Below are 27,452 nucleotides of genomic sequence, written 5' to 3'. Positions count from 1 at the left end.
TTGCTCAGCACAGTTTCTTTTGACAAACATTTGTTAATCCTGAAACTTATTAGGGAGATGCATTTAAGTGTTAATATGTATACACCAAACTTAAGACTGCTTTTGATTTTGCTTGTCATTTCTTGGACCACAGTGTTCCTAATTATCTCAAATTCCTTAGCTGCAAGGCAAGATGAGGTATCTGTGTCCATCGAAGGTGTAAGGGTTTACTACAGACCAGTTTGTTATGTGAATGGGGTACCAACCTTAAGAATGCTTGTGATGGATACTCTTCTGTTTCCTATAGAAAGAATATCCCTTTCATTGTGGCATGGCAATTCCTTGACCTTCTTTTGTACTGTTGATGCATGTGAAAGCAGTAAGACTTACCCTCGTGGCAGCCCCTGTTTCAGGAGAGCTATTTTTCTGGACATTTTGGGCACACATCCAGAAGCTACTTGATGCCAGGCCATTTGTTCTGTCCATTTCACACACAAGTTTGCAGATCCTCTGCCCTCAACTTACCTTTATCATCATGAAGGAGCAGGCAAGCAGGTGGCCTGGACCAACTCATTTCCCAACAGAGGCACTTCTTTTCTCTCTCTCTTTTTTTTTTTTTTTTTTACAATTTCCAGAGATTCATCTGTGGACGGAAAAGAGTGCTTTTGATTAAAGAGATTGGTTGGGTGTCAAACAAAGCCTGGAGAGAGAAAGTGGCAACCTCTCTGAAGCTTCAGCCTCTTTCTGTTTCATTTCTAAAGCAATTCATGAGGTGCGGAAGCCTTACATGTTTATGAAGGCTCAAGGATGTTTATGCTCATCAATAAGCCCATTTCAGCTACACCAGAGTAGCCGCTGACCATTTGCAGGTTTCCATTTTGCCATATTAGGTTTTCAAGATGTCCTGCTTGGTGGTGAAAACATTGCTGCTAATCCATTTGTTGAATCAAGGCAGGCTGTAATTGACATGGTGCCTTTGGTTTTTCTCCGAAGGCTGTGGTTGCTACCCTTAAAGAGTATGAGGAGAGCACTGGTTTATATCAGTTCTAGCCACAGCCTCTTGCGTTAGTTATACAGAGTTGAAGAATTGTGAGAGAAATAAGTCCTTGGCCAAAATCTCCCTTTATAAGAGAAGAAAGGAGCAGCAGCCTCCAATGACTGAATCTTAACTCATGTCACTGAAATGAGCCACGAGAAAACCTTTCTTGCTGAATTAAATTTGTATGTGTGTGTGAATTATATTGATTTAAATAGAAATTCTATCAGCTACTTTCTCTTGTACATTGAACAAATCAAATGTAACAACCCCATGGTTTTTAGGCCCATTTGAATTCTGTTAGCCATCGAGGAGAAAAAATTGAGTGTGATTGCTTGGTCTATAATTAAGCTACTAGAATCAAAAGTTTTTCTTTGTAATCAGTAAAGCATAGGAAAGCCGTGCTGGGTTTTAGTGTGAGGCCACGGTCTGAATCAGCCCTTTATATGTGGTTGGAATGCAACGTAAAGCTTTTAATTTATTACTGCATTCGCAAAATGGCAATATCTACAGAAATCTGAATACTTGCATATTTATTCAATTAGAGGCTGAATGTGTGCTTTGTACTGCAGACGCAGAAGACTGGATTCAGTCATTAGTTGTGTACTATTTTTTGTTGTTTTTTCTTTTTTTTTTTTTTTAAAGAATCTGTCTCTGCAAAACAGTCTGGGTTCCATCAGAGGTGTATATTTTTCAATGTGTAGTATAATATTTAAAAATTACTCTTGACATTTAGCTAGAGTTCAGTGAACTCGAGTTTCTGAGATTAGTGATTGCATTGTCTCCACTGATCAGTGGAAAAGATGATAAATTTGGGAGACCCTTTGAAACAGTGCATTTTGTAGAATCAAAGAGTTGTTCCTACTTGTAGGGAATATTTCTTAGCTGTGAGAGGACTGGGCAGGCAGTCCTCAGCACCAAACTAATGAAGGGTGCAGGCATTATTTAAAGAAATAACCTTCTCCCCCCCCCCCCACCCCATGAAATACTGACGTCTGATTTTGCTCTGCTTGCATTAAAAAATCTAATTAGATAGTTACAGATTAAAGAAACACTCTGTATCACTTCTCAGCCTTTTGGCTAAGATGAAGTGTAAAAATCCTCAAAAGAAATGACCCTCTATATGTACAAGTCCACGGGAAAATTTCTAGTTCAATGTCAACCCTTTTGTGATGCTTCTAGGCAGAATTCCTTTAGTCTCTGTTGATGCCACAGTAGTGTGTTTATACCTTGTTAAAACACATACCACACTGTATTATAATATATCCATCCCCCCTCAGACCATGAGCTTCTAGAGGCATGACACTAGGTTGTAATCATCTTTGAATGCCTAGAAGCCAAACAGTGTCTCATAATAAAGGCTTGTTCCCAAAGTGGTCTCTGTGGAATGGTGGTTTGGGGAAAAAAGATTTTGAATCAAAAATCTGGTAAATATTTCAAATTATGTCCCTTTATCTTTCAGAGTCCCAGTGCATGTTAGCCTACTAAAGGCTCTGACAAATCTTGCAGTCTAAAAACATGTTTAACTTGGCATTCTCTAATTTGACTATGGATCCCTTTTGTTGCGTATCAGACTACTAAATTTTGAGGAACATTTTCTGGGAAGTGCTGAATGAAAGCAGTGGAGAGTAGAGACCCAACTCATGATTTGTCCATTTCTAGAATTGTTCTTTACATTTTTTTCACTAGTGAATGTTTCTTCTGTTAACATCCGATATTATCTTCTGCTTGAATACATTATCATCCTCTGTAGGTGACCTTAGGGGGGAAAGGGGTAATTTTAGAAAAGAAGCTATAAACTGCTTAATAATATCGATAGGTATGAAAATGAGTAAAAACAGAGAATTCCTGTTTAGTGAATTGATGGCCATGTGGGTGTAACTCATCGATCTAAGCAGGAACACCAAAGTCAAAAGCACTAGATTGCAATACTTGACAGCCAGTTACTAGCTGTGTGTCTTGGGGCAAGCTGCTTAAACTATCTCATCTTCTGTTCCACTCTCTTGTCAAACTTGGAAGGTATTGAAAAAGAATCACCCTATAGAGCTATGCTGAGAAACATAGTACTTAAAAGAACTAAATGCATTTTGGTAAAGAGATAATACTGTTTGTTGCAATAGGGCTTTCATTATTGTTTACTTAAAAAAAAAATCATGTGGGCCTCTGACAAAAAAACATACTTTTGTTTGTCTCTGATGAAGAAGGCAAATGTGGAAGCTGAATACCATCAAAGGAAAAGCAGTTTCTTGGTGACTGGGGTATTTTCAGTTATTCTACTTAGACATTTTAAAGGCCCAAGGACTCATAGTGGTGTCCATTCAGAATGCAGTCGTTGTAATTAATATACTTGGGATATGATACTGCCCCAACATACATTGTACCAAAATTAGTTTTGTTTGAGTAATTCAGATCACCTGTGGCTTCCCAGGTGGCTCAGTGGTAAAGAATCCGCCTGCCAATGCAGGAGACACAGGAGATGTGGATTCGATCCCTGGGTTGGGAAGATCCCCTGGAAGAGGAAGCAGCCCACTCCAGTATTCTTGTCAGGAATTCCATGGACAGAGGAGCCTGGCAGGCTATAGTCCATGGGGTCTCAAAGAGTTGGACATGGCTCAGTGACTGAGCATGTACTATAATGAAAACAAGAGGCAACCATCCTTCATTACATGGGGCTAAGAGTAGGGATGGGACAGGCTTGTCTTGTTGTTTCCTATTCTTATTCTTGTTTTGATTTATTGAAATGTAATGCTGACATTCCCAGGTGGTGCTAGTGGTAAAGAAGCTGCCTGCAATGTAGGAGACCCAAGAGACGCAGGTTCAATCCCTGGGTGGGAAAGAATCCCTGAAGAAGGAAATGGCAATCCACTCCAGTATTCTTGCCTTGAGACTCCCATGAACAGAGGAGCCTGATGGGCTACAGTCCATAGGGTTGCAAAGAGCTGGACATGACTGAAGTGACTTAGTAAGCAAGCAATAGTGACATGAACTCATTTTTAAAGAATCAATGGTTCTGCTTCTGTGATACTAGATACCTCAAAGGCAGGAGAATCTGATGAACTATACTCTCTCACCAGCAAAGGAGAAAGTTAGCTAAAACAACAGGTACAATAGAAAGGTTTTAGAAAGTAAAGGACAACCTTAAGTAATTCTGAGTTAACTGACTGGGGAGTATTCTTTTTATCACTAAATTACAAAGATTCTATTTTGTCAAGATCTGTAGGAGCAGAGTTCATTTATGTAGATAAAAGAACTATCTATGTACATGGGCTCTGAATCTTGCCAGCTACTTCAGGTTGCCTGGGCAATAGGAGACATCAGTTCAGTTCAGTTCAGTCGCTCAGTCGTGTCCGACTCTTTGCGACCCCATGAATTGCAGCACCCCAGGCCTCCCTGTCCATCACCAACTCCTGGAGTTCACCCAAACTCATGTCCATCGAGTTGGTGATGCCATCCAGCCGTCTCATCCTCTGGCGTCCCCTTCTCCTCCTGCCCCCAATCCCTCCCAGCATCAGAGTCTTTTCCAATGAGACAACTCTTCGCATCAGGTGGCCAAAGTATTGGAGTTTCAGCTTCAGCATCATTCTTTCCAAAGAACACCCAGGACTGATCTTCTTCAGAATGGACTGGTTGGATCTCCTTGCAGTCCAAGGGACTCTCAAGAGTCTTCTCCAACACCACAGTTCAAAAGCATCAATTCTTCGGTGCTCAGCTTTCTTCACAGTCCAACTCTCGCATCCATACATGACCACTGGAAAAACCATAGCCTTGACTAGACGGACCTTTGTTGGCAAAATAATGTCTCTGCTTTTTAATATGCTATCTAGGTTGGTCATAACTTTCCTTCCAAGGAGTAAGCGTCTTTTAATTTCATGGCTGCAATCACCATCTGCAGTGATTTTGGAGCCCCCAAAAATAAAGTCTGACACTGTTTCCACTGTTTCCTTATCCATCTCCCATGAAGTGATGGGACCAGATGCCATGATCTTAATTTTCTGAATGTTGAGCTTTAACCCAACTTTTTCACTCTCCTCTTTCACTTTCATCAAGAGGCTTTTTAGTTCCTCTTCACTTTCTGCCATAAGGGTGGTGTCATCTGCACATCTAGCCCCTGCCTATTGTAATCAAGGACACAAATAAGTTTAGATGTGAAAAAGCATCACCATGTCTTTATTGGTCCAGTGTCTCTGGCATTGTGAAGGTGGGGGAATAAAGTAGATAGGATTTTAGCTTACTGGAATAGTAGCTTCTGATTCTTAGAAGACTGCATTCTCAGATGTTGTCCCATATGTATACAGTTGTTACAAGTTTCCAAGCATTTTAAATGAAAGTTTATTCTGCCTTAACACGAAAACCTATGAAACAGGCCAGAAAACTCTTCTTGAAGGGTAAGTTCATTCTCAGACTTTTATGAGGCTGTGATCTGCTTTCCCATGGTTAATAGAAATAGTTTCCCTGATAACTACTTGTTAAATCAGTATCACTTGATCTTTTCAGTTGGCTCTTTTCTCTGTCCTGAGGCCATATCGGAAGGTCCTTTTCTGTAGTCTTTAGGCATTTAGTAGATGGAGTCTTATGACACGGGCTTTGGGCAACCACAAAAATATTTGCCTACATCACACATGGTCTGGAAGAAAAGAGATTTTGTTGTTGAGCTGGGCAACTTTTTCCTCCCTTAGTAGCCTGGAATGTCTGCCTTCCAAGTTTGTGGGGGGATTGGAGATGTAGTATAACCAAGCATCCTTCTGCTTCAGAGGGGGCAGTGTTGAGGCCCTTCTTTCTAAAAAAAGGTAATGTGGATGCTAGGTTATTGTAAGGTTGTACGAGAATCTCAAACAGAACTGGGCAGTTAGGATGCAGTCAGTGTTCTTGCCTGGAGAATCCCAGAGACGGCGGAGCCTGGTGGGCTGCCGTCTATGGGGTCGCGCAGAGTCGCACACGACTGAAGCGACTTAGCAGCAGCAGCAAGGTGTGTGTTTATGAATGGTTATTAGGGTGCATCAGCCCTGCCTGTCCTTGAATGCAGGCATAGTTTATAGGCAGTTAGACTTTTAAACGCCATTTCATTGAAGAACTGTGGAATGCCCAGGTGTAGAGCTTTCCCCTGTCTATATTTGGTTTCTTAGGTCTCAAAAGGTCAATTAATATTTAGCAAACGTGTCCAGAAGTAGTCATGAAATTAAACCAAGATATATGCTTGATTTTCCACAGTCATGTTTTTTAGACAGGTTTTTGAAACAGTGATAGGTTTGAGTACTTACTCTTCAGAGGGCTACTGCGGTGGTGAGAAATTTCCTGAAAGGAGAAGAGTTAACAGCAGGTAATGTCATTCCTCCCAGAAAGAGTTGGAGACTCTCTGTGCTAAGTGATGAATGAGGGTATCTGACCCACATGTGTTTTACATTAGAATGGAACATTGCCCTGACATCGTTAGGAGCATTTGTCAAGATTCCCTGGACAGAGCTTCTGTAAATTACATGCTGCAAATGTGTCAGGGTCAGATAAGAGGATATCATTAACTCCCTCAAGTTTACTCAGGGCTCTGTCAGTCCATCTTAATATGCTAACGGCCCACAATTTTCCTTGAGCCGTTTTGCTGTATTTTTCATTCATAGAAGAAAAAATAGGTATGCTATCCCCTCCCCCCCAATATCACACATGTTCTTTTCTCATAAATCATATTAATTGTAGACATGGTCACAAAGCATATTAAATGCAGGCATGCGTAAATGAATTAAAACATATGAGAATTTTATTACAGCCCATGGTGGGTCTAACATAGTCAGCAATTGTATTAACCATAAGTGTTCATTTAGGTGAAATGAGCTTTTTCTTAATGGGCTTTATTTTATTGATAATAGATGGACATGATATGACTGTCCATCATGGTCTAGAAATACACTCTATATGTATGTGTATATGTATATATGTCTCTTGCAAGCCATTTCTATGTTAATTTTCTGCCTGCTGCTGCTACCAAGTCGCTTCAGTCGTGTCCGACTCTGTGCGACCCCATAGATGGCAGCCCACCACGCTCCCCCGTCCCTGGGATTCTCCAGGCAAGAACACTGGAGTGAGTTGCTATTTCCTTCTCCAATGCATGAAAGTGAAAAGTGAAAGTGAAGTTGTTCAGTCGTGTCCAACCCTCAGCGACCCCATGGACTGCAGCCCACCAGGCTCCTTCGTCCATGGGATTTTCCAGGCAAGAGTACTGGAGTGGGGTGCCATTGCCTTCTCCGAATATTCTGCCTAGATTTATATTTTAGTCATCAGTGTCTAAAGCAGTCTCTGTTGCTATCCATTTGACAGTTTAGGTCTGTTGAGAAAGAGGTATTCTAAAGAACTGATAAAGTAAAAATCATTCTGTAACTGATCACAGAGTTGGAGATTAAAGCACATGTAACACTTAAAAGTTTAGCTTATACAGTACTTACAGTGCTTTTTTCAAATAAATCTTGGAAATGTATGTACCATATGAACCACACTTGTCTGGCACTCATACTTTTTCATCATGCATGAAACAGAGCTACTTAAAAATGTTAGCTAAGGATTAACATTAAAGAAAAGTATTGAGTTGGCCAAAAATTTCATTTGAGTTTTTCTGTTTGGGCTTTTAAATGTACAGAAAAACCCGAACAAACTTTTTGGCCAACACAATAAGTATGTATTTGGCTGGACATTTTACATGTACTAGTTTTCTTTCTGGTTAGGCAGAGGTCAGCCATGCCCTTCCCTAAATCTGGATGGGTGAGAAGGTCACCATTCTTACCTTAAGAGAAACTTCTGCCTTAAGGCAACTTCCTTCTTACAGCTTTCAAACAGAGAGGGCAAAAAAATCTAATTATTTAGATGCTAATCAACTGCAGGATAATTCCTAAGGCATTTGAATCTGAAGACAACATTTTCAGGAAAGTCTCCACTGTTCAAGTTTAGGTTTAGGTATAGCCTTAAAAATATAGTTGCTGAAATTTAACTATCAGATAACTTCAGTAGCACCCGTATTGAAAAATACAATTGCATAAACATTTGGATTTTTTGTTTGGTTCTGGAAATAAATTATATCCAGATTTTAAAAGTTTAAAATCATTAGATTTTTAACTAAAGTGTTCAGTTCAGTTCAGTCGCTCAGTCGTGTCCGACTCTTTGCGACCCCATGAATCACAGCATGCCAGGCCTCCCTGTCCATCACCATCTCCCGGAGTTCAAGAAAAGTGTAGAAGCTATTAAAATAAAACCTCTTTGTATCATACAAAGCTGTAACTCACAGTAGTTTTCCAAAATGCAACTAAATGTGTATTAGTAAATGTTAAGTTAGAAGAGCTTCTGATTACTTAGGAACAAAAAAGAAAATAAAGACATGAACCAGGATTCCTGCTAAGGAAAAAAAGAAGTACCTAGACGTACACCATAATATGCTAAATCATTTTAGATTTCTGATAAGCTCTAAGCACTTTTAACTGATGGCAAAATCATAACACGTAAGCCAAGACAAATATTTTCCAGACACATTGTTTTAAATGTAAATCTTGATTTGGCTCATAGTTTTTTATCTTTTATATTTAAAATTAATTCAAGAAATACGGCATGAAGCAATTGTAAAGTTAGTTTTTCCTGAACCATATAATCTTCCAATCAAGATATAAACAACCTATTTGGAATTCTGAAAGTTGAGAATGAGTTTAAAAGGATCTTTAAGAAAGCTTCTAATAATGGGAATGACTAAGGAACCGGCAGAAGTCCTGGTTGATGATTCTAAGGTTTGAATTTATTTTTAAAGGTTGTCCATAAAACAATTTAGAAATGACATCTGGGAAATATTTACCAATATATTTAATAGATTTTTATACGCTTCACCTTAGATTTGTACTCAACTAAAAGTTAAATATCCTCCTATCTCCCTTCCCAAGGAGACAGACAGATATCTTTATAAAAGGAATAATTTTCTTGTTCATTGCAGTTCCTGGACTTATCTGACATTTAATAAGAATATGACTGGTGTTCAATTGACAGAACTGAGTAGCCCTGAGTTTTTTGGTTTTTTTTTTTTTCCTTTGAAATTATTTGTGAAAACCAGGCAATTGTGTTTCTCCTATCTCAAATTAAAAAATAAAATCGGACAAAAATGGAGACTGAGCAACTTCACTTTCACTTTTCACTTTCATGCATTGGAGAAGGAAATGGCAACCCACTCCAGTGTTCTTGCCTGGAGAATCCCAGGGACGGGGGAGTGTGGTGGGCTGCCATCTATGGGGTCGCACAGAGTCGGACACGACTGAAATGACTTAGCAGCAGCAGCAGAAATACCTTACTGATAGCTTATGAGGAAAAAAACCCCACTTTGCAACCAGTGAAGATTTTATTTTAGGCTTTGAACTACAATTTGCTGTAGGAAAAGCATATATAAAAAAGATCCTGACAACATTCTTTAAAATATGACTGGAAGATATTCTGTGACCATATTGGGGGATTCTAAGAAGTTCGTTTCCCAACTTTGTGCAGCAAAAAGATATTTCCATAGCTTCCCTGGAACCACATGGAATAGCAAAATTGCTTTCAAAGAAACGTACATAAAAGTGTAATGGGACCCTTCCATAGAGACTTGAGGTTTTAAATTATGTTAGGGGAAAGTAATACATTTTGTATTGATATAGTTATTTTTCTTTCCTAACACAGATTTCCTTTTTGATTTTTAAATAAGAAGTTAGTAAAATGATGTATATATATCTCATGTTTTCTCAGCATGAAACATTGGAATTAATTGTGTTAGTTATCATCATTCACTAACTTCCATTTCAGAGCAAATGTAGGGTTATATTAGTGTTTCTTTCTCCAACCTTATACAATTTCTGAGAAAGAAGTCATGGTTACAATATGTGACTGTCTCAATGGAAAGAAAAACTCATGGGAGACTATCTGTGTCTTGGGCTTGCTCAGGGAAGTCGAAGGGATAATGGGTCTCTGGTGCTCTTTATTTCTTCACATTAGCCTCTGGAAATGCTGGGCTGCTGGGCTACGGGCAGCTGCTGATACAGGAGCTGTCACTGGCTTCCGGTGTGTGACATTGGTAATAGCGACAAGAAGACCTAACAAGCATCCTTCTTGTTCCATTCACACAGCAGCCACTCCTCCTGATTGGATCAGGACCCAGGATGCCTTCAGGATACTGTGCCCTGGCACCTTTAAGGAACTCTGTTTCTCTTGCCCTAGAATACAGCCTTGGAGATAGTACCGTATCTTCTCCATCCATCAGTAGATAATGTTTCAAGGTCTTCCTATCCTGAGGGATTTTCTAATTCAGCAACTCCAATAAGTTGCTACATAAACAGCGTAAGTTGAATTTTGCTTCTCGGAAGGACTCATTTCTTCTCTTTTAGGGTCTTCATGTATTTTTCCCCATGGACAAAGTTATTACTGCCTTCAGAGTTTTGCAAACAAGAAATATATGGCAGAGGATTAAAAAAGTTTATCACAAAAATGTACATATAGCTCATGAGAGAGTGGGCATGTTTTGAATAAAATTTTGCTCTTACTCTTCAACTGTAATGGTACATAGAGTATACCATTTCTTCCTTAAAGTGATATACCATTAACAGAACTGGAAAATCCCATGGACGGAGGAGCCTGGTAGGTTGCAGTCCATGGGGTCGCTGAGAGTCAGACACGACTGAGCAACTTCACTTTCACTTTTCACTTTCATGCATTGGAGAAGGAAATGGCAACCCACTGCAGTGCTCTTGCCTGGAGAATCCCAGGGACAGGGGAGCCTGGTGGGCTGCCGTCTATGGGGTCTCACAGAGTCAGACAGGACTGAAGCAACTTAGCAGCAGCAGCAGCTTCATGAAAAGCACTATTAAAAATATACTTCTTTTTTATCCAGTAACACTGTATATTTTTCCTCTCTGATTTGATATAGTTACAAAGTTGCTTTTCCTAAGTGCTTTTTGAAAAAAACTTACCACAGATTATTTACACAGTAAAATATTTGTGCCCTGTGTTAAAATCCCCTTTCATTAAAAATATACTTTAAAAATTTTTTTATTTTTTACTGGGGTGTAGTTGATTAACAATGTTGTGTTAGTTTCAGATGTATAGCAAAATTATTCAGGTATACCTATAGCTATATTTATTCTTTTAAAAATTCTTTTCCTATTTAGGTTATTACAGTGTATTGATCTCTACAGCAGGTCTGTGTTGGTTATGTATTTTAAATAGAGCAGTGTGTATATATCAATCCCAAACTTTCAGTTTATCCGTCCTTGCCCACACTTCCCTTCTAGTAACTGTAAGTTCATACTCTAAGTCTGTAAGTCTATTTCTATTTTGTAAATAAGTTCAGTGTATCATTTTTTAAGATTCTTCATATCATCTGATACTTGTCTTTCTCTGACTTCACTTAGTATGATAATCTCCAGGTCTATTCATGTTGCTGCAAATGGCATTATTTCATTCTTCTTAATAATTGAGTAATATTCCTTTGTATGTATGTACCACATTTTCTTCATCTGTTCATCTGTCCATGCACATTTAGGTTGCTTCCATATCTTGGCTATTGTAAATAGTGCTGCAGTGAGAGCACTGGGGTTCATGTATCTTCTTGAACTGTGGTTTTCTCTGGATATATGTCCAGGAGTGGGATTGCTGTTTTTTTAAAGAATCTCCATACTCTTCTCCATAGTTGCTGTACCAGTTTACATCACCATCAACAGTGTAGGAAGGTTCCCCAGAATGGTACATTTTTAATATTTTTATTTTCCTTATCCACTCTTGTCCATTAGGCTGGTATACAGGGAGGTACTCCTGATTTGAAAGGTTTATGTTTGGTACTGAGCAACTTCTATTTTAAAGACTTTTTTCTTCTAATAGACATTAGTAATTTGGGCTGAAAGAAAATATTTAATAAATTAGTATATCAACAAATTTTCCTAACATATGCCATAAAATCACCTATATGAGCTCAAAGAAAGGCAAAAAAAAAAAAAAAAGTATAGCTGGAAGAACATTCAGGAGATAAATGCATTTTGCATTATGTTTAGGTTTTTTTAAATGAGAAAATGAAGTAATCAACTTACTGTAAATAGCATTATATGAGAGCCCAAGTTCTGGTGACTTTCATCCTCCTGGAGCTGGGAATCCTATTGATTCTTACTTTACTTTGTGACTCTCATTTTCTCTAATCCCCAAGAAAACAGAACTATGCTCTGAAACATATAATTATTTTTTTGAATATAATTTTAGAGATTTTGAAAAATCTCAAGCTCAAGAAAATTTAGATCCCTTGGAATGTCTTTTAAAATTTGGGAACAACCGTGTTGCTTGCCCTACACTGGCCCCCCTTCCCATCTGCTCACACATCTTACACAAGAACTCAAGTGAAGGGAGACAAGGAAATGGAGAACAGAGACTTGGGTGTGTGGGGAAGGGGGAGGTGAGAAGGACTGGAGGAAGAGAGCACAATCCATAGAAGGTGGTGAACAGATTCTCTTTTGTTTCCTTACCCCATCCCCCCCTTTTTTGGTCTTTTGGGGCTAATTGAAGATGGATCAGTTTAAAGCTTTGTTTCAAGAAGATTTTGTTTAGCTATGAGGATTATGCAAACCCTTCCCAAAGGGGATTGTGGCCTCACTGGTTTTGGAATCTAATTTAGGAAGCTTTCTGGAATGCGAGATTCACCCCTCCCTCCTGCCTCACTGGTGCACCTCCATCCAGGATTCTGTGGCCTGAATTACCTTAGTGAGTAACAGAGGCCTCCAGTCAAGGTTGAGTTCCATTACTGCCCTCTCGTCTTGCTTTTATTTGTGCATTTTCATCTCCATATGCTTCAGACTTCCTAAAACACAGCGGGACTAGGATGGAAGTATTGTGCCATGGTGGGCCCCTGCATTGAAATACTTTGTGAGCAGGTGGAGCTTTTTACCCAGCAGTCTATTTCTTCTGCGATTGCTTTTTGAGCCCTGCCACCGACTTGTACAAAGTTGAGAAAAATCACTTCCTCTCTTGGGTGGCAGTTTTCCAGCTGCAAAATTAATTATCCACTTGCTTCCATCACAGTGTGTTGTAAGGGTCAGCAAGCCTGAGTTTGTGAAGCTCGTCACCGTGCTAATCAGAAAGTTGTTCTGTTATTACAGTTTTGTTGTTTTAAAAGTTCGCTTGCTCTCCAGGGTTATTTACAAAGCCAAACGACTTCTGATAATATGTTTGCATTTCAGGCTTTTTTTTTTTTCTTTTTTGACATTTCTTACGAAAATGTTAGTTTGGAGAAGAAATGAAAGGATTAGGTAAATAGAGGAAGTTATTTGAAGAATCATTTGCCTGATAAGTGCTAAGAACTGTTAGGGGCTGAGAATATAAGAATCAGTAGTTCACTCCTCTCAGAACACTCACAATTCAAAGTAGGTGACCAAGTATTAATTGCACAGTAAGAAGGATGGGGAAAACACAAGGGAATGTCAGAGAAGGAGTACTTTATTTGTAACTACTGAAGGATGGCCAACATAAGGAGAATAATTTTCTTGAGAGGGAACTCTATGAAAAAAGACAGAGATCTCAAAATACACAAAGAGAATTTGATTTAGATTCATGTCACTTAAAGAAATATAAGCAAATGCCTGTTTAAAATGACACGTGACACTCCCAGTTATAACATGGTTAAACATTATTCAAAATGAACAGTTACAATTTCTCCCTCCTTCCATCCTTGTGTCCCTGTGTCCCTCCTTCCTTGAATTTCCAGCCTGATCTTATCACTAGGGGCATGGTGTCCGCTCTCTTCCACCCTCTCTCCTTCTTTCTGAAACTGCAATCCGATGTTATCACTGGGCATGATGTAATAGCTCTGCCACTTTGAATCGAGGTTACCCTCTTTGGGACAGCCCTCTCACAGCAGATTTCCAAAGAAATCAAACTTGGCCTTTTCCAGTTATCCCTTCAGCTTCAGGCTAGCGTCTGGTCCTCCCTGCATTCTCACTTCTTCCCCATCTGCCTGTTTATTTTAGGTAATGGGACTTCTGACCAACCACGGCGGGGTACCCCACCAACCCCAGACTGACTACGCGCTCTCGCCTCTCACTGGGGGCCTGGAACCTACCACCACGGTGTCGGCCAGCTGCAGTCAGAGACTAGACCATATGAAGAGCTTGGACAGTCTGCCGACCTCTCAATCTTATTGTCCACCCACCTATAGCACCACGGGCTACAGTATGGACCCTGTCACGGGCTATCAGTATGGGCAGTATGGACAAAGTAAGCCTTGGACTTTCTAGGGAGTGATTATTCCTGGAAGAGTGAAACACTTTAACTCTTCCTGGAGAAAGGGGAGCTGCCAACATGATTAAGCCTTCCATCCCGGTATCAATTTTGTGGCAAAGCCAGCTGGTTGTTCCAGCAAGGGCTTCCTTGTATAATTATTTTCTTAACTGATGTCAACAACCTCTTGCAGTTATTAATTGCTGAGACGTGAAAGCTGATTGCCACTAGGTAAAACACAAGTGTTGGCCCAAACGAAATAACCCCTGGCATTAGAAACACATGTTCTTAATGAGGTCAGCTCAAGGATCATATGGGGTATAATCCCCAGGACACAGAGTTCTGTCAAACTTGTCTCAGGAATAAAAATATTAGTCTCAATCCTTTGATACCCCGGTATTAAATATGACATTGTCAGCCTGTAGCTGATTTTGCCCCTTGCTGTGAATTGTCCCAGCCTGACCTGAAAAGCTGCGTGTGTTTCCTTACAGGTGCCTTTCATTATCTCAAGCCAGATATCGCATAAGTGAACTGTCCACTTGGAGCGTAAACTGGCCCTGTTTCCGGTCTCCACGGCCTAGACATGAAGAATCTTCTCAGAAAAAAAAAAAAAATTACCCTCTTGGGGGGGCAGTCTCGACAGGAGACAAAGGAGAATGATTGATTTTCTTTCTCCAGTAGTTGGTTTCAAATTCTTTTGAACGTGTCGAACAAAAGCAGTGGAGAAAAGGAAGATCCGGAACAATAAAAGACAAATGCAACATTTTAAGGCAATGATTTAACATGGCTACATATCAAATATCCCAACTCTAGTGCAGATGATCAAGGAGCTAAAACATTCCATTTGTGTGTGTGTGTGTGTGATTTATTTTAACTGGTTTGGGTAAGCAGAACGTTCTGAAAATGTAGTCGGAGAAGAAAGTAGAACAAGTTTGACGTCCGATGCTGCCACTTCGACAACTTTAAAACTGCTCGCTCCATGAAGCAGGAACGAGGGGTCTTTGACACACTGGAAATGGATATAAGAATAAGTGCCACCGTTTTTAGGAAGTTAGACTAGATGTAAAGGACGTCCCCAATAAATTGTTATCTTACCCTCATCTGTAATTCGGTTGTCAATATACGACCTGGGTGGACACGTCTTGCTCACAGGACGGGAGGGTGGGGAAATCCAGGAGGAAAGCTTGTTTTCTTTCTCAGTGTGGAAGAGGTGTGTGACATTTGCCCAGTTTATTTTCATTCGGAAGCCAGCCTGGGGTGGGGGGTGGGGTGGGGTGAAGAAGTGGTGCGCATTCCCACAGCTGCTTATCAGAGTGCAATATTATGTACCTCACGGACGCTTTGGCAAAGTCCAGGGCCCTAGAAACAGAAGCAGAATTCTATTTTTGCAGGTGCTTTATTTTTCACAGCCCATGATTCATTGTGGTAGAATGCAGTGACATTTGCCATTTGCTGGACAACCAACACCCGGCTTGCCCCTTTTGATGAGAGAACATGTTTGAGAATAATCCTTTTTAAATGACTACGTTTACATTCTTCTCTTTTCTATGAAAGGCAGGGCAGCAATACCGATGTCCATGTTGGCTCTCATGTACTTTTAAATTATACAGTAATATCCAATATGGAAAGGTGATAGGAACTGAGGTTTACATATGTTTGTGTGGTGACATTTTAGAATGTCAATAAATTTGTTTTTTGAGATGTTCAGAGGAACAGGACGGTGGAAGGCAGTGTTATTTATTTCTTTCTATTCTTGGAACCATGAATGAGGTAGGCACAAATACATTCCTTTTAGAGTTAAAAACTATGATGTAGTGAGTTAGCGAGACTAGACATAGTACTGAGTTTAGTTCCTACGTTGGTCTTAGGGGGTGATGGATCGAGAGAAGAGCTATCTTCGTGTTGCAGCCTCAACCAACAACGTGTTGTAAAAATGTCTTTCCTGTAAAAAAGTGCAGTAAATATTTACTATTTATAATGAATAAACAGTTATGAAAACTTGCCCCACACTGATTTTTTTGGGGGGGAACTGGTGAATGCAGTATTAATAATAACGTGGAAATGTGGAACCATCAAAGCTTATGCTTCACTTCTAATCTAATGCCTTTTAGATTAAACCAGCAGTCCCCACCCTTTTTGGCACCAGGGATTGGTTTCATGGAAGACAATTTTTCCACGGGCCGGGTAGGCAGAGGGCATGGTTTTGGGATGATTCTCTTGAGAAGCGCACACCTAGACCCCTTGCATGCTCAGTTCACAGTTGGGTCCATGGTCCTATGAGAATCTAATGCTGTCACTGATCTGACAGGAGGTGGAACTTAGACAGTCATGTGAGCCATGGGAATGGCTATAATTCAGAGAAGCTTCGCTTGCTAGTCTACCACTCACCTCCCACCATGAGGCCTGGATCTTAAAAGTCCATGGTCTGGGGGTTAGGGACCCCTGCATTAGACTATCACATGGACATACAAGGTCACACAACCCACACCTGTTTTCTTGATGAAGCTTGGTTGAAAATACTTTTAAGGACTGAAGTTTGTATTTTAATAGGTGTGGAATCTCTTCGTAGACAATCCCTTCGAGGCCAGCTTCCTATCCCCCTGGTTCTCTCAGAGCTATCAGCTCCCTTTATAGTCACTTGGAAGCGTGTTTTCCTGCAGAGAACGTCATTCCACCTTCATTGCCAGCAGTCATGTCCACTGAGGTTTTTATTGAAAGCTCTCATATTTTGTTCTTCTGTTTTGGAAGCTTGCTTTACTCTTCATGAAAAAGATTTACTGGCTATTTTATTCAATCTTATTCCCTCCCTTCCTCCTCTTGTGCTGTTCCCCCTCCTCCCTTTCCTCTTCTTTTCCCTCTCTCTGTTCCTTCAACACTTTATTTAAACACTTATTTAATGAGAGTCTAAATGCACCAGGCATGTACTTGGCCTTGGTGTTACAGCAGTAATTATAACCTCATGGATGAGACAGAGAAGCAAATACATGGCTGTAGTAAAGCATGAGGACTCTTTACTGGGAAATGATCATAATACTCTTTGAAGCTCTTACTTGTATTGCTCTGCTGCTGCTGCTGCTAAGTTGCTTCAGTCATGTCCGACTCTGTGTGACCCCATAGACGGCAGCCCACCAGGCCCTGCTGTCCCTGGGATTCTCCAGGCAAGAACACTGGAGTTGGGTGCCATTTCCTCCTCCAATGCATGAAAGTGAAAAGTGAAAGTGAAGTCGTGTCCGACTCTTAGCGACCCCATGGACTGAAGCCTACCAGGCTCCTCCGTCCGTGGGATTTTCCAGGCAAGAGTACTGGAGTGGGGTGCCATTGCCTTCTCCCTTACTTGTATTGACTTGTGTTTACTCCTCCCAACATCTTATTTGAGGCAGGTGATGTCATTAGCATTCTTTTAGGTAAGAGCACCCAATGGCAGAGCTGGGATGTAAACCCAGGCAATCCAACTTCAGAGCCTGTGAGCTTCAACTTATTCTCTCTGCTTCCCCAAGGCCAGACTGCTGTGAGAGAACCTTATAATAAAGGAATATCATCGAATTTGGTCTCCTGCACTGCAGGCAGATTCTTTACATCGGAGTCACCAGGGAAGCTACAACTAACCATGTGTGGCAATTTAAAGAAGTAATTGAAAGTAAATACAATTCAGATTCCAGTTGCAGTAGCCACATCCCCAGTGTGCAAGGGCCACATGTGGCCAGAAGCTTCCATATTGGGCAGTGTTAAAGAACATCCCACCATCATAGAAAGTTCTGTTGTTCAGCACTGATCTAAAAGCACCTGTGTGTGTGCTAAGTTGCTTCAGTCATGTCCGACTGTAGCCCACTAGTCTCCACTGTCCGTGAGATTCTCCAGGCAGGAATACTGGAGAAGGTTGCCATTTCCTTCTCCAGGGAAACTTCCTGACCCAGGGATCGAACCCAAGCCTCTTATATCTCCTGCATTGACAGGCAGGTTCTTTACCACTAGTGCCACCTGAGAACAAATCACCTGAGCTCATTGTTAAAAACTCCAAGGACTCATAGTACTGTAGATAAAAATGTCCAAATTCTTTAAATGCCATAAGGTCTTTTAAGCATGGATACCCATCTTTCCAAGTCAATATGTTTCCCCTTTTCTGACAATTATTTATTCCAAAAATGATACAAGGAGAGGAAGGTAATCCTTACTGAATGCCTACTCTTGTAATCTAGCTTAATCTTCACAAAATCCTGTGAGATGGTCGTTATAAGCCCCAATTTATAAATAAACAGACTGAGGTCCAGAATTGTTCATTAGTTTGGGTGAGGTCACACCATCAGAAATAGCAGAAGCAGACTTTGACTTCCATTCAATCTGGTGGTGGAACTCTTTATTACTATATCTCTGCAAATCCTGCTTGCGGTACTCACTTCATTATGTCAACCTATCCTCATGCCAAACTCAAGTTGAAAACAAAGTATTTAAAGGAAAAATCATTCACTCCCAACACATGAGAGAAATGCTACCAGGCCGTGGGATTACTCATTAGAAACTGATCTTACATATCACTTTCCCTTCCTTCCAGATCTCAGAACTTGCCATATGTGGCTCATACCTCTTTTTGATACTTCTTTATGCCCTTTTCTTATTTATACATGTCTCTGAGATCTGTTACTCTGCCTGTATTTCTTATGTTGAAAGTCTCTGTAGATCATTTCCCCCTGACTTCTTTTGGCATCTAATCCGTCTCCAGGGTAATGGGGCTCTGACTTCCCCCAGTCCTAACCCTAGTTGGGGTCCCTACTCTCACCCTCTAGGACAGGCAGCCCTCAGGACTTTGAACTCTCAGCATTCAACTGAGTTCAAACTTGACTTTGTGTGAAGGGCTTCCCCTTTGTCCGTGTAGTTATACACTTTGATCTAAAAACCTTAAATGTAAAAACTGAAATTTAGAACTTAAAATTATTAAACAGTGGATTATGAATGTTAACTACTGAGTCATTCCTTGGCAATTTTCCTAGAAACTGACACATTTTGCACCTGTGATGGAAACAAACATATTGCTTTAGGCTTTTAATTAGCCCAATTTGAAAATGCATGTTCACACACACTTAGATATTTGGAGAACATCCTTTGTTAGAAGGAATCTTCATTAGTGTTGGCATACAGAACCAGTGTAATTGACCAGGTCACTGGTTGTGAATTTAGAAAGAGACTTAAATGGGGGCTGGATGGATTAATTAATGCCCTTTGTGTGGACATGCCATGGATGAATCTCTCCTCAAACTATATAATTGCTACATGGAACCCGAACTGAGATCTCTTTGGAAGGAAATCCATTTTGGGGGTGAAGATTTGGGCCTCAACCATTCTGAGAATCTGGTTTTTTGGTGTTTAATCATTTATGAGTAAGGAGCATGCTAAGTCGTTTCAGTTGTGTCCGATTCTTTGTGACCCTATAGGCTGTAGTCCACCAGGTTCCTCTGCCCATGGGATTCCCCAGGCAAAAATATTGGAGAGGGTTGCCATGCCCTCCTCCAGGGAATCTTTCTGACCCAGAGATACAATATGCATCTCTTGGGTCTTCTACATTGGCAAGCAAGTTCTTTACCACTAGCGCCATCTGGGAGTAAGGAGAGCTGGCATCAGACATCAAGAAGTGACATGTGGCAATATTTATGCAAGGAGATCCAGAGGTCTTGGATAAGCCTTGGCCTTGGACAAGCACTCATGTATCTTCAATCAGTGTTAGATTATATACGAGAAGATAGGAATAAAGAACTCGATTTAGCGTTCTTGCTAAATGCCAGTGATATAAGCTAGTTCTATCTTTTTCATAGACCCATTCCTTGGTATTTCTGATAGGTACCCAAATACCTAGTCCCATGTATGTCCCCAAATGAGTACTCAGTGCCTGCCTGTTGAATAAATAAATGAATGAAGAGTGTCTCAAACTATCCCAATGTGATCTTCTGAAGGACAATCTCTACCTCAAGGGTGTGTGAATTATAGTAGGAATGGAATCAGTTAGGGACAGGCTTTATTCAGGACAAAGAGCAGCTTTTAAAACATTTTCTACTTAAATAAGGGAAGTAAGAAGAATATAGACATATTGGTGGGTGGGTGAGGAGACCACGAAGTTGCAGGTGTTCACCTCTGCTGCTTCTGTGTTTTCTGAAGTTGAACACAATGGGAAGAGGCAGACATTTAAAACACCCTCAGTGGAGCAGTGAGGGACCTGTCATGGGACACAGACAGGATGTGGAGCAAACTTGAGCACCCAGGAGAGGGCAGGATGACTTTGTTCAGCTGTGCTTGGTGGCTCATGCACGGGGACTGAGTGGACTGGAGACTGGACTGGTTCTTTTAGGGGGATTTGCAGCATCGCCAGTTAGGAATGAGTGGTGGAAAGGCTGCTGGAGAGGATGGAAGAGGCTAAGTCTTGCAGGGCCCTGAAGGCCATTCTAAGTGCTTCCTCCTTAGTACCTATGAGACTGCTAGACTAGGATTTTTTTTTTTTTTTAATTGAGGTATAATGCTTTGCAGTGTGTTAGTTTCTGCTGTACAATGAAGTAAATCGCCGTATGTATATTTATCTCCCCTCCCTCCTGAACCTCCCTCCCCTAGGTCATCACAGAACACCAAGCTGAGCTCCCTGTGCAAGTTCCCTGTAAAATAGCTATTTTACACATGGTAGTATTTTAAAGCACAGGGAAATACAATCAGACATACATTGTTGGAAAGATCATTTTGGAAAGCTGCCTTTTGGTGCTGGGGATGAGAACTGAAATGGGATCCACTGCACACCAGAGAAGAGATGACATCTCTGCCTAGAGATTTCAGAGATACATAGAAAATGGACCCCAAGCTCCTAGACTTGACAGGGTTACAAAGTATAGGGGACAATCTTCTGAGAAAACCATTCTCCCATGCCTTTGCATCCTCACATCTTTAAGAATGACATACTGCTCTAAAAGTAGTTTTCTGAAGGCAGTATAGCCTAATGCTATAGATTTTAAGAATGCTAGACTTAGGTTTTAAATTCTCCATGGGCAATTTAAAAATTTGTGCGACTAATAAGTCATCTAATTTCTCTAAACTAATTTAAATTACTCTAAAGAACAAAAAATAGTGATGATTTCTTTATTGGACTCTATAGAGGGTTAAATGGTATCTTGAACATGCCTGGCAGATGGTGGGCAATGAATAAATCTTTAGCTATTGATATTATTAGTTAATCACCTTGGTCATAATATGCAGATTATAAAATGTGCTCCTGGACTTTTAACTTCCACAGTAACCTAGCCAAGTTGCTAAAATAATGAGGAATTATTTTTAATGACTATGAATAGAGAAGTCAGAAAATAGCTCTTTTATGTGAATATAACTTATTGAGCAGACGTATTCATAGTTTCTTTTTTTCTTTGCCATATATGGTCATGGTTTTTAAATGATTCTCTCTTACCACTGAGAGTTCCCCAAATAATGGGACTGAAGTCACAAACAAGAAAATAATAAGCTGACCTCTGCTCCAAAATATTCTTACTGATGATGGCTCATTTATCAGGGCAATTTTTGTCATGGTAAAACAGGTATGTTTCTAAGATGCAAAGGAAGTACAGTAAAGGTCAGTCAGAGACAGTAGACTCCAATACATGTTTATACACAGAGGGCTATCTCATTGCAAGACTGACACTTAGCTGTGTATGATGGCAGTGAGGAGCAGTTATTGGGGCTATCAGGGGTTTGGGGGCAGAAGCATTTCTAGTTCTTTTGGGTTTGGATTTTATAGCAATGTGTATTTGTCAGGGGAGAAAGTGTGAGTAGATTTTTTGCAGGCACAAGTCTGGGCACTTTTAACCTCATGATCCAGGGCAGGAGGTGGTTTACTGTTTGACTACCTAAATGGTGGGTCCCATCTGTCTTCTTTGCTGAAAAAGCCCCAACTTCTTTCAATTGTGTTGCAGTCAGATACTGGGGTAAGTAGAACCCAGTGAGATCCAGGGCATAGGGAGGGAAGAATCACTGGGTTCTAGCAATACCACTGACACACTCTTGAGATGACAGTGAGGCAAATGCTCAGTATTATGCTAACAGTTAGAATGTGAACTGGGAGCCATTGAGATCTGAGTTCTAACCCTATTGTTCATTTATTTGGTAAACACTTTTTGAGAGTCTTCTGCCAGCCAGGAATTGTTTTATTGTCTATGATGTTTTGTTCAACAAACAGTGGTTCCTGACTTCAGAAGTTCATGTAGGGAACATAGATCTACATGAATAAAGAAGCAAACATATAGGGCTTCCCTTGTAGTCCAGTGGTTAAGAATACATTTCTGTCAATGCAGGGGACACTGGTCGGGGAAGATCCCACATACCACAGAGCAGTGGAGCCTGATTACTGCAAATACTAAAGCCCACGCTCCCTAGAGTCCACGCTCTGAAACAAGAGACACCACCACGATGAGAAGCCCGCACACCACGGCTAGAGAGTAGCTCCCTCTTGCCACAGCTAGAGAAAGCCCACACGCAGCAACAAAGACCAAGTGCAGCCTAAATAAATAAATGAAAGAAGCAAACATATAATTAGAAATCGTGCTGAGTGTTGGGAAGGAAAAGAATAAGATGCAAAGAGAGATTAATGGGACCGACTTAGACTGAGCCTTTAGGGAAGGCCTGGCAGAAAATGAGAAACAGTGACTCATGGGAAGGGAACAGCGAAATTTTCTAAACAGAGGGCACAGCAATTGTGATGGCCTGGGTTTGAGAACGAACTTTGCTTGTTTGAGGTACTGAAATTAGGTCCTTGCATCTGGTACGCGGAGCGGAAAAATGAGGCTGGCCTGGGTCATGCCAGGTCCCCTATAGGCCACAGTAAGGGGCTTGGATTTGATTATGTATGCAGTGGGAAGGGACTGAGGACTTTCAAGCAGAGGAAGGATATTATCTAATTTTCATCCTTCATGGAGGACGTGTTGGAGGGATGCAGGACTGGAGATCCTGGGAAGTAACATAGTGAGACTTAACTTGCACGTGTTGTCCTGTGTGAATACTTAGATGTGGATTTCAATACTGATTCAATCTCCTATAATTCTTTACTTATTCCCTCCAAGCAATAGCTTCTCTGAGCTGCTATTTTCAAAATTAAGTGAATAAGAATTCATAGGATAGTGAGATTAATTGAGTTAATTCTATGTGTTTCAACACAGACTGTTGCATAGAGTGAACTTCCAAGAAATGTTAATTCTCTTTCCGTCCCCACTGGGAGTAGATAAAGGACCTGATACTCTACTTCTTAGTGAAGATGCGTGTGTGTGTGTGTGTGTGTGTGGCATTGAGGCCAATGGGTTGATGAAAGTAAAACAAAGAAAAGATATTACTGCTTTCCTTACTTGTCTATTATACATGTGTGTGCTCAGTTGCTCATCTGTGTCCAACATTTTCGTGGGCCTGTGGACTGCAGCCCACCACACTTCTCTGTCCATGGAATTTCCCAGGCAAGAATACTGGAGTAGGTTGCCATTTCCTCCTCCAGGAGTTCTTCCCAACCCAGAGATCACACCTGTGTCTCTTAGGTCTCCTATATTGGCAGGTGGATTCTTTACCACTGTGCCACCTGGGAAGCCCCTGGTCTATTATAGGGGTAGCAATGTCTGTTAGTATTCACAACATTAAAAATTATGTTTTCATTTTAAAAATACTAATGGACCATTAAAAAAAATTAGAAACCGTAGAAAAGTAGAAAGATTAAAAAAAAAAAAGGTCATCTAAATTAACAGAAAGTAAAAGTTGCTCAGTTGTGTCTGACTCTTTGCAACCCCACAGACTATACAGTCAATGGGATTCTCCAGGCCAGAATACTGGAGTAGGTAGTCGTTCCCTTCTCCAGGGGATCTTCCCAACCCAGGGATTGAACCCAAGTCTCCCACATTGTAGGCAGATTGTTTACCAGATGAGCCACCAGGGAAGCCTGAAGCCCAAGGAAATGATGCTTTTAAACTGTGGTGTTGGAGAACACTCTTGAGAGTCCCTTGGACTGCAAGGAGATCCAACCAGTCAATAGTAAAGGAAATCAGTCCTGAATATCCATTGGAAGGACTAATGCTGAAGCTGAAGCTCCAATACTTTGGCCACCTGATGTGAAGAGCTGACTCATTTGAAAAGACCCTGATGCTGGGGAAGATTTTGAAGGCAGGAGTAGGAGGGGACAACAGAGGATGAGATGGTTGGATGGCATCACTGACTTGGTGGACCTAAATTTGAGCAAGCTTTGGGAGTTGGTGTGCTGCAGTCCATGGGGTCACAGAGAGTCGGGCACAACTGAGCAACTGAACTGAACTTAACTGAGAGAAACAGAAGCCAAACATAACCACTGGTAATATTCTGGTTTTCTTAGCCTCTTTGCACTGAGGATAATATGGCAGACAGTGTCTATTGTTAGGGAGGCTAAAAGAAAATTGAGATATTTGTGAAAAGTTTCAAAAATTTTGGATGAAAGATTCTACACAAATATAATGCCCTGTTGTTTCATTGCCACTTTCAGAATTATTGTAAAGATTTAAATTTTGGGGTTCTATTTTGGACTGGTCAGTATTTCAGGGCCTCAAGCCTTGTTTCAATATTAGGGAAAAGCAGACATCTTGAGAAAGAGAACTCTGGTATCTCATAAATTATTATCCTAGCACCTAAATGGATATTATGCCTTGTAAATCATTTCTTTCATTTAAGAAAAAATGTTGACTATGGCAACCTGAGGATCTGATACCCTCCTGCTGCAGAGATGAATTGGAATTAATTCATTTTTGTAATGATAAGCAGTTAAATTGTGTTTCTGACAGCTGGTAACTGGAAGATTTTCAAGCACAAAAAAGGAATTGGCTGAGTTACTATACACACACAGCACTGCATAAAACCCCATTGTCTAAGTGACCAATATCACACCACAGGAAATCAGCACTTGGGCGTAAATGTCTTCCAGTCTTTGGAAATACACTGTATGTTATCCAGTTACTCAGTCTGTGTCATGAAATATGAAAATAGTTCAGGAAAGACACATCCCACTTGACCTTTGCAGAATGATTTAATAAAGTTAGCTTGATACAAAAATATGAAAGAGTAATTGCTGATAAAAGCAGACTTGTGGCTTCCTTCTTTCAGATCCTCCTTTCTTTGGAAACACTTCACAGGCCTTATTAACTCTTTAATGTTGTTGTAATTGGTGGCATTTGTCCCTGAGGCCGTGTTACCAGCCCCGGAGTTGGGTTCCATTAGAGCAGAGATTCCGCATCTCCTACGTTTTCATCTCCTTTCAGCACTCATCTTGATATCTTTGTCTACATAATTAGGCAAATATGTTTTCAATTGTTTTTACGTGTGTACACATTTCACCCCTTTTACTGCTATCTTGATTGATGTTTTATGGGATACATTTTCATTGGTGGCCTCCTCCGCTTAGAGAGGTGCCAACGTTGGCTTCTGCATCCACTTAGGACTCGATCGCTTCCATCTGCAGGTGTAACTGAATCTGGTCCTTCACTTTCCCAATAAGGGCTGTCCTTCCCAGGCTTCCGTCACTGACGCCTCTATCACCCCATCCTTCCGTTTCCTGTTATTTATTTATTTTATGGTGCTGTTCTGATTTGAAATGAAATGCAGAGACAATTTGGAGACTACAAAGATGTTGAAAAGAAAACTTCCTTGTGGGTTGAGAACTGGCATCGCAACGGCAACCATCAGCTGACGTGGTTTCTTCCCAGAGGCCTCTTGGACCTCCCAGTAACACTGTGCAGTTCATTTTCATCCAAGGGCACCCCACTACCTGATATTTTCTTGCTCACTCATTTGTTTGTGTAAATTATGACAGTAGGGATTTTGTCTCTCCTACTTGATGGTACTTCTCCTGCCTGTGATGACCTGGGATATATTTGGTCCTCAATAAATATTTGCCTACTTTAATAAATGAACTGATTTATATTTTCAAACACATCTTTTTTTTCTCTTAAACATCTAAAAATACTAAAAAGAACTAATGTAATTATTAGGTTTACATCAGGATTTCTTTCTGATGTCGTATCAGCCAGGAGAAGCTGGACAATGCTGCCCATAACAGTCTCAAATCTTCATGACTGAAGACAATGAAGATTTATTTCTAACTTTCTCTACATGTCCAATGAGCTCTGCTCATCGTGGTCACTCAGGAGCCCTGACTGATGGGAGTTTTATCTTTGCACATACTTTCTACAAACTTGGGGCAGGAGAAGGGCCAAGATAAGTTGAACATTGGCTGTTAAAACTTATACTCAGTTGAGACATGCTTTATATCTGCTCACATTTAATTGACCAAAGCAAGCCATGCAGCCTAACCTCAAAAAAGATGGAGGAAAGAAATTACTCTAACTAGAGCTCTTGTGATGATAATGTGGGTTAATATCACACTTGGTAGATGATGAAAAGTAATTCCGTGTCTTACCCTAGACTCCCAATCCTTCATTCCAGCCTCTCCACTATTTACAGTCTCTGGTATATCATGCTCAAAAATTTTCCTTTCATATAAAAACATATGTAATGTGTATATCAATGTATGCATGCATCCTTTTTTGGGTGCTCAAGAATGTTCAATAAATGCTATTCTGTCTTTTCTTTTCTTGGTTATTGGATTGTTTTATTTCTACATATTTTTAAAGATCTCTCTCTATACATCATATAGTCCTCCTGCATTAGCGGCCACTGCTATATGTACCATGCTTCACTTAGTTCAGTTCAGTTGCTCAGTCACGTCTGACTCTTTGCGATCCCATGGACTACAGCACACCAGGCTTCCCTGTCCATCACCAACTCCGGGAGTTTGCTCAGACTCGTGTCCTTTGAGTCAGCGATGCCATCCAACCATTTCATTTAATCACTTCCCTTTTGATGGTAGGAGGTTTCCAATCGCCTCCTTTGACAACAGCGCTAACAGTGCACTTCGATGAAACTACTGTAATGTAATAAGAACAAGCCTGTCTTGGCTTCAGAAAGATCTTGTTTGCAACCCTAAATCCCACTGATTACCTGAATAGGGAACCCAAGCCTCATGCATCTTGGTTTTTTCAGCTATGAAAAGGAGATATTAACGCATCCTTTACAGCACTCTTGTGAGAAGTAAATGAGATAATTTCTTGTAACCTAATGGCCTTTCAATAAAAATTTTGTGTGACTGTTTCGTCATTGAACTTGAATTTAAAGGATTACTCATATG

The 27,452-nt window shown here is 40.5% G+C and overlaps 1 protein-coding gene across 1 annotated transcript in view; it reads left to right on the top strand.

Moving 5' to 3' along the window:
- PAX3 (paired box 3) overlaps positions 1-14,853 on the top strand; it is a 100,251-nt gene extending 85,398 nt beyond the window's left edge. The window contains exons 8-9 of the mRNA XM_006079638.3: positions 14,005-14,251; positions 14,746-14,853. Of these exons, the coding sequence (XP_006079700.1) occupies positions 14,005-14,251; positions 14,746-14,780 (282 nt within the window). The 3' untranslated portion in view covers positions 14,781-14,853. The remainder of the gene's footprint in view (positions 1-14,004; positions 14,252-14,745) is intronic.
- The last annotated feature ends 12,599 nt before the right edge of the window (positions 14,854-27,452 follow it).

The sequence above is a fragment of the Bubalus bubalis genome, chromosome 2, assembly GCF_019923935.1.
Source record: "Bubalus bubalis isolate 160015118507 breed Murrah chromosome 2, NDDB_SH_1, whole genome shotgun sequence".
Classification (NCBI taxonomy): Eukaryota; Metazoa; Chordata; class Mammalia; order Artiodactyla; family Bovidae; genus Bubalus; species Bubalus bubalis.
Note: the sequence above shows the minus strand (reverse complement) of the source record. Positions and strands in the feature narration are given on the sequence as shown.